Source organism: Rattus norvegicus, chromosome 10 (genome assembly GCF_036323735.1).
Source record: "Rattus norvegicus strain BN/NHsdMcwi chromosome 10, GRCr8, whole genome shotgun sequence".
Taxonomy (NCBI): domain Eukaryota; kingdom Metazoa; phylum Chordata; class Mammalia; order Rodentia; family Muridae; genus Rattus; species Rattus norvegicus.
The window spans coordinates 79766070-79773748 of record NC_086028.1 but is presented as its reverse complement, the minus strand read 5'-3'; the positions used below and the strand labels follow the sequence as shown (position 1 = coordinate 79773748).

The 7679-nt window shown below is 43.1% G+C and overlaps 1 protein-coding gene across 5 annotated transcripts in view; it reads left to right on the top strand.

Annotated features, from left to right (window-relative positions):
- The first annotated feature begins 270 nt into the window (after nucleotides 1-270).
- Nucleotides 271-7679, top strand: part of Luc7l3 (LUC7-like 3 pre-mRNA splicing factor) — a 36022-nt gene continuing 28613 nt past the window's right edge. For 4 of the 5 annotated variants that reach the window (XR_005489891.2, XM_006247155.5, XM_039086386.2 and 1 more), the window contains exon 1: nucleotides 271-585. Coding sequence is in view for 4 of the 5 variants with exons in the window: in XM_006247155.5 (XP_006247217.1) it covers nucleotides 487-585 (99 nt within the window). In the remaining variant the exon portion in view is untranslated. The remainder of the gene's footprint in view (nucleotides 586-7679) is intronic. The other variant, NM_001108291.1, reaches the window with a different exon arrangement.

Here is a 7679-nt window from a genome sequence, read left to right as displayed (position 1 = left end):
GTCTGAGCACGAACGCAGCTTGCTCTTGTTTCCCTCACAGGAAGATGGCACCCTGGGCACCACGTGGACAAAGGGACGTTTTCTCCTTTTCGGAGCAGAGCCAAAGGTTCCAGAGCTTGACTGCTGCTTCTCCAAGTAAAAAAGGCTGACACCGCGGCGGGTAAGAATGTCAGGGTTCATCAGGGAAGGCACGGCGGGGCGGAGTCAGTGTCTGGCCCGGGCTTGCCCCCGGCCTAGGCCGGAGGTCCCGCCCCCTCGCCGCCGAAGCCGTGCCGCCATCGCCGCCCGGGCCTAGGCGTGTCTCCGCGGGCGCACGGCATGCTGGGAAGGTGCCCGGGCGGCGGCCATTTTGTCTTATCGGCTCCTCTTTGGAAGAGGCTTTTCGGCTTGAGAGTGGGCCGAGGGGTTGGTTCGGCGGCCGAGTGGCTGGTGGTTTTCGTTGGTGGGTGCTAGGGCTGGTGTGAGCAGCCGCCCGGAGGAAGCACCATGATTTCGGCCGCGCAGTTGTTGGATGAGTTAATGGGCCGGGACCGAAACCTGGCCCCGGATGAGAAGCGCAGCAACGTGCGGTGGGACCACGAGAGCGTAAGTCCCGTGGGCCTTGGGCCTGTGCCCAAGCGTCTGGGGGAGGGGAAGGGAAGGGAGGGCGCGGGCCCAGGCTGGCCTGGGTGGGTCGCGGCGCGATTTGGGGTCCGGGCCGCGGAGACTAAAGCACCTGACGGCTGAAGGAGGCGGGAGAGTGGCCCGGGAGGGAAGATTCCGCGCGAACCTCGGGGGTAGGGTGATTTGTTGTTCTATGGAGGAAGTCCGGGATTTCTCTTGGCGGGGCAGAAGAAGCACCTTGGTGAGGCCGGGAAACGCGGGAAAAGGAAGGAAGGGCTCGTTTTATTACACCAGAGCTCCGTGTTTTTAACCGCATGAAAAAGAAAGGCAAAGTCTTCCGTTATATTGATGCAGCCATCATATTTAAATATGCTTGACTTCTGACCAGTATTAGTGGGGAAAAAATCGTAGTACTGCATTATTTAGGAGTGGTTGGTTCCATTTCGACGGTCCTTTGGGTAGGTAGACATTTGAAACAGGTGACTTGGTACAGTTTATCATAAACAGTGTTTGCTAATGCGGTTTGATGGCAGTTGGACGCCTGTTTGGTGGCAGTAGTCAGTCCCTTAGATAGGCGGTTGTCGAGGTTTTTTGTTTTCACATAAACTCACTCAATCCTTTTACTCTCTTAGGGTTAAATATAACTCCAGGGTCACAGGTGAGGCAGGAGCAGCTCACTCGAGGTCTCATGTAGTCGGCAAAGCTAATTTTTTAGCACTGTTCAGGTTGCACTGTTCTGTGAAGCTGGCTTCGTGCATATACTACACTGTATTTCAAGTACTTTTTATCTAGTTTTGTACACGGAGCACATTGTTTTAGGTCTGAACTGGAGAATAGGTATACTTGATTTTACCTTGCAATTAAAATCAAACCGCAGTTTTAAGTCATTTGCTAATAAAATATGAAAAAGTGGCTCAACAAAAGCTTTGTTTTTTTTTTGTTTTTTGTTTTTTGTTTTTTTTTTTTTGAGGCAGTGCTTTACTTTGTAGGTCAGGTGGTTTTCGAACTTGAAATCCTCCATCAGCTTCCAGAGTGCTGGGATTACTAGTCACAGATGGGCTTTTCAAGAAAGTAAATTATGCATTGTTTTCTCTTCTTCCTCTCTTCACCCCCACTTTCAATTGAAGTTTTTTGTTGTTGTTGGGCTTGGGGGGGCTTTGGGTGTATTTTTTTTTATTCTGGTTTTGTTTTGCTTTTTTAAAGATTTACTTATTATAAATAGGTACACTGTAGCTGTCTTCAGACACACTAGAAGAGGGCATCAGATTTTATTACAGATGGTTGTGAGCCACTATGTGGTTGCTGGGATTTGAACTCAGGACCTCTGGAAGAGGTGCTCCTAACCACTGAGCCATCTCTCCAGCCCAAGGGTTTGGTTTTTCAAAACAGGGTTTCACCGTGTTTCCCCTGGCTGTCCTGGAACTCACTCTGAAGATGAGGTTGGCCATGAGATCCTCCTGCCTCTGTTAGAATTAAAGGTTTGGACCACCCCTGACTGGCGTTGGGTTTTTTTTTTTTTTGTTTTTTGTTTTGTTTTGTTTTGTTTTGTTTTGTTTTTTCCTTTTCCTAATGAGAGTCTCTATGTTTAGCTCTGGTGTCCTGGAACTTGCTCTAGGTCAAGGCTGGCCTCAAACTCAAGAGATCCCTTGCCTCAGTCTTCTGAGCCAGGGATTAGTCAATCTAAACTTTTTTAAAGGTTAGGAAAAATTAGCTGTGCTGGGTGGTACACACCTATCAATTATCCCAGCACCGAGGAGGCAGAGGCAGGTGGATCTTGGTGAATTTCAGGCCAGCCAGAGAACTATTATCTTGAAACTGTCTCAGAAATAAACAACAAAGGTGGGGGGGGGTAATTTTTCCCTATAGGACATTTGTGTTTTGGATTAAAGATAAATGTGATTTCATTCCGTACACCTCATAGTTTTGAACACATCTTGGGAAGAATGGCACATAATAATGTATGTGGATAAGTTTTGAAAATAACAATCGAGGCTTTAATTTTCTTTCAGTTACTTTCTTCAAGTCAGTTAGATGCTGCCCTTTTTGGTTTTTAATAAAACCTCCAAGAGATAGGCAAATCCAGCATTCACTGTCTAATACGGTAATATAGTTTAGCAATTTTATTCCAGTTGGAGAATTTTCCTCCTAAAATTATTTGGTGGGTGTAAGGAGATGGGGGCGTTTGTTGGCCATGGGTCCTCAACTTGGCAGCAGGTGCCTTTACCCAGTACAGAACCATCTTTCTGGCCTGTATTCAAATTTTTTCTCTGCCAGTCTTGAATTAGACAGAGAAAAGCCATATAACTGATAATTGGGCAGACCATTTTTCTTTGACTTCTTTGATAAGGATGAAAAAATATCAAAAAAGATCACTGGAAACCAAGCCTGTAATTTTAGCACAGAGTTCCAAACTAGCCTAAAGCTATCCCTGCCTCAAACAAGGAGATTAAATTCCAACTATTGGAAGATCTGTAGCTATTTTGCAGTTAAAATGGAAGCTTGCATGGTGGTATTCCTTTTAACCCTTTAGTGTTAGCACTGCTGTTTTAAATACCGAAGTTCAGACTAGCCAGAGCTTAGCTTGGCTGCTTTTTTTTCTTTTTTTTTTAAAGTATGTACGCTTTGCTTGCATGAATGTGTGAGCCTCAGATCCCTTAGAACTGGGATTAGAGACAGTTGTGGTTTCGTGTGGATGTTGGGAATTGGAACCCAGACCTCTGGAAGAACATGCAGTGTTCTTCACTGCTGAGCCACAGAGGGGAAGTGAAAGGAAACATCACCTTAGCATTAGTAGTTGTGCGATAGGTTTTCAAAACTATATTTGTGTGTTTATACATGTACATGCGTTTTCTTCTGTGGTGTGTGAGTGTCTGTATATGCTTAGTACCTCTTCTTTTACACCAGAAGAGGGAATAGGACCCCTCTGGGATTGAGCATGGATGGTTGTGAGCTACCATGTAAGTGCTGGGAACTAAACAGCAAGTACTCTTAATTACTAAGCTATCTCCTCAGCCTGCTTGTGAGATAGGCTTATTTGACTGATCTGGGTAATTTACTTGAAATACATATTTTTTTATCCCTCCAGCCCAGCACAGTAACTTTAAAATTTTTCTGTACATTTATTGTTGGGGGGGCAACGTAGATGATAACTTAGGAAAGCTGATTCTGTCTTGTGGGTTCCAGGGATTTGATCATCAGGTTTGGTGGCAAGAACCATCTAGGGCTCTCCTATTGTGTTTTCTTTTGTTCGTGTGTGGGGTGTCTTTGCTTTATTGATATACAGCTCCAGGTGACCTTGAATGTCTGATCCTCTTGCCTCTACCTCTAAGTACTAGTAGAGTACATTGTTAAAATTAATTTTATCTGTACTTTGAAAAGTGTTGCTTTATAAAACTTGCTTTTTAGATAGAGATGGGGTCCTTCTATGGAACAGCAACCTTGAGCTCTTCCTTTCTTGCTCTTCCAGCTCCCTTTGCTGGCTTTACAAGCGTGTCAAGACTTCTGTGACACTGTTATTGTTTTACATTTGAGTGTTGAGAGGGGGCGTGGGGATGGTGCACCCTCTAGAGTGGGAATTTGTGAAGGTCAGAGGACAGAACTGTTTGAGACTTGGTCTTCTCCTCCCTGGTGTCTTCAGAGATTGAACTTGGGTCTTCAAGCTTAGCTGCAAACGCCTTTACATTCTGAGCCATCTTGAAGGCCCATACTTGCTTTTGTGGGGGAGGGCAAACAGCCCCACAAACCCACTCTTGTTAGCCTTGAATAGTGTGCTGGTGTTAGTGTAGTGCTTTATAGGCTCTCTGCTGTGCTGAGAGTTCACCCAACATCAGTTCTTCAGTGATTTATTAACATACTCCTTTGGCTCATATTTGTGCTTTTGCATTTGTTTGCACTCACTGACGTTTTTGAACTAAGCGGTTTGTCCCAGGTTTGGTTGGTGTTACTCCTAAGTAACCACAGTAACTGCCTGGGGCACTTGTCAGTTAGGATCCAACTTAGCAGAAGATGATAGGGAAATACAAGGTCTGATTTGAAGCTTTAAATATTTTTTGTATAGTGGAAATTTTGTAGTTCACATTGGAGTTTTATATTCAGAACTGCTTCCAAAAGTTAATTTAGTCGTGGATGATGTGACTGACTTTTACGGTGTCTTCAGGGAGTTGAATGCAGTTGGCTTATTTGCCAGGACCAGGGTCTTAATTTTCCAGGCTGGCCTTAAGTAATCCTCTTGCATATAGGACTACACTCCTACATTCCACTGATTGCAGTTGCTTTTCTGACATACCTTAATTCAAGTATAGCCTGTTCATTAAAGGTTAATTTTAAGAGAATTGAACTAAATGTACATTTCTAAAATTTTTGAGATGTTAGCAAATACAGTAACATCATTGATAACTGTCCATATCAAAGCAAGTTTTCAAAAATGATTGTGTGTGTGCTACACTGTAAATGTGCGCTGGGAGGCTGGAGGAGGGCATTGAATTCTTGGGAGAGCTGGAATTGGGGGCTGCAACCTGACATGGGTCTTTTAGAAAGACAGGAAGTTCCCCTCCCCTTTTTTTATTTTAGAGCTGAGGACCGAACTCTGGGCCTTGGCAATTGCCTACCACTGAGCTAAATCCCCAACTCTCCCCCCGCCCCCCAGGAAGAACTGTTAACTGCTGAGCCATTTCTTCATTTGGAAGAGAGAACCACTTCTTACAAGTTACTTTCTGACCTCCAGATGCGTGCTATAGCATAGGCATGCCGCACACAGAAACAACCAACCAAACTCTTAGCGTAGCCCATGATTCCCGCTACTAAATATTAAATGCCTGCAAGCAGCTCAGCAGATTGGAGAGTGTCCTTTCCAAGTGACTCAGGCACCTTGGCTGGGTTTTGCTTCATGCTTGTCTTGTCTCAGTTCTGGTCTGAAAGGGTCTGTCACTTTTATTGTTTGGGGTAGGGGGTGCATCCATTAATGTATCTGATTGGTTTCAGGGACCCACCATGTTTTGAGGCAGTTTTATAAGTCTTAAAGATGTCTTGTATCACCAAACTGCAAATATATAGGCATAATACAATGGATACATACTGAAAGAAAATGTTACATTTCTGTACTATTGGTTTGATTTGTGTCTTGTGATAAAATACCATAACAAAAGCAATTAAGGAACAAAAGGGTTTATTTTGGCTTACAGTTGTAGAACACATACAGTTTTGTTTTCCATAGTAGGAGCATGAAGCTGGCCAGCTACTTTTTCTTTACTGGCCATCCAGTAGAGGATAAAGAACAGGAAATGGACCCAGGCTGTAAAACTTCATAGCCTGTCTTCTGAGACATACTTCCCATAAGCCTCAGCCTTCCAAAGGTTTCATAATCTATCTCCCCAGACAGAGTCAACACATGTGTTCACAAACGTGAGCTAACGGGGTCATTTCATTCGAGCCTCAACAATTGACTTAGGAAAAGTATGTGTGGGAATATTTTGACACATACACACACATACACAGCTTTGTCCTTAGATTTTCACCGAGGGAGATGGCTACTTAGGTTAGCGGAATTTCTATGTTCCTTTCTACAGAGATGCATTTCACTTAACATAAATATCAGAAATGTGTGTGCAACACCCAACCCTAGACAACTATCAGTGTAGTGAGTGACAAATAGGAATTAGCTAAGTGTTCTTCAGTGACAAAATAAGAATATACAATGGGGGGGAAAAACCAGAAGGTGCAAAGAGCCTGGAGCACCTAATTCAAACTCAAGAAGGGTTTTCCATACAAAGAGGCCTTTAAATACTGGGACCTAATGGATTGGTAAGAAGTTGCCTGAGGAAGGGCTAAAGAGAAGACATGTTAGCATAAGTGGCAGGCTGAAGAAATGAATGCGCTTGGGAAATATTTTAAACCTGAAGCCCTTTTTTGGGTATCTTGGGTGGGGAGTGAGATAAGAATTAACTTTGAACTTCATTACGTTGGGAAACAGTTGAGGCTTTTAAGCAGTGGAATTGTTCACTGCCTTGCTGCTGTGGAAGATTGAAATTTTATCATTCAAAATAAATAAGCAGTAAGAATCATGTGAGCCATGACCAGCAAAGAATTAATACAATGAGCGAGACTAGTTACTTGGAAGCTTGATCAAGGTATAGCTGGAGCAAAACCATAGCTCGAAAACTGACCCTTACACACCCTTTTCAAAACTGTCTTTGAGAAGTTTCTTCTGCTTTTTTTTTTCTTTTTCCCTTATATAAATTCCTGTACCTAAAAAAATTTAACAGCTTTGTGGCACAACTCTCAGATCCCGGTACTCAAAAAGCCAAGGCAGTAAGAACTCAAATTCTAGGCTTGTTGGATGAGACTGTTAAAACCCATTTGGTTCTAGGCTGAATGTAGCTAGAATTAAAAATATTAATGATAGACAAAAAGTAACAGTAAAATTTCTGGTGTTTCTGGATTTTAAATTGATTTATGGGGGCTGGGGATTTGGCTCAGTGGTAGAGCGCTTACCTAGGAAGCGCAAGGCCCTGGGTTCGGTCCCCAGCTCCGAAAAAAAAAAAAAGAACAAAAAAAAAAAAAAAAAAAAGAGTTAAATTGATTTATGTACAGCAGGTGAAATCTTAATAATGAGGCTTGGCCATTATGTGGGTGTGTTTGTGTTGTGGCCTGTTTTATTTGGGGAGGTGACTGAGATAGAAGCTCACTGTGTTCTTTCTTACCCCAAACTCAGAATCTGCCTAAGCCAAGTAGCCGGAATTACAGGCATGCAGTCTCTGTCCATAGTCCAGCCTTTATTAGCATCCACATTCTCAAATACCAGATTGACCATTGCCAACAGGAGTTAATAATCTCAATAGTATCTGCATTATAAAAAGTGAATGTTGAATGCTTTATTTCATATATGATTTGTCTATAAAATGGAACTTGAAAAGAGCATAACTCAGTGGGAGTGGTACAGTGTACACTTAGGTATCCTGTGTTTCCATAACAGTTGAAACTGCCTTCCTAAGGTTTAGGAAGTTAGATCATAATTGCATTGTGATAATTGTTACTTCCTCCCATCTCTGCTTTCTATTAGTGGGTTGCTAGGTCCATGG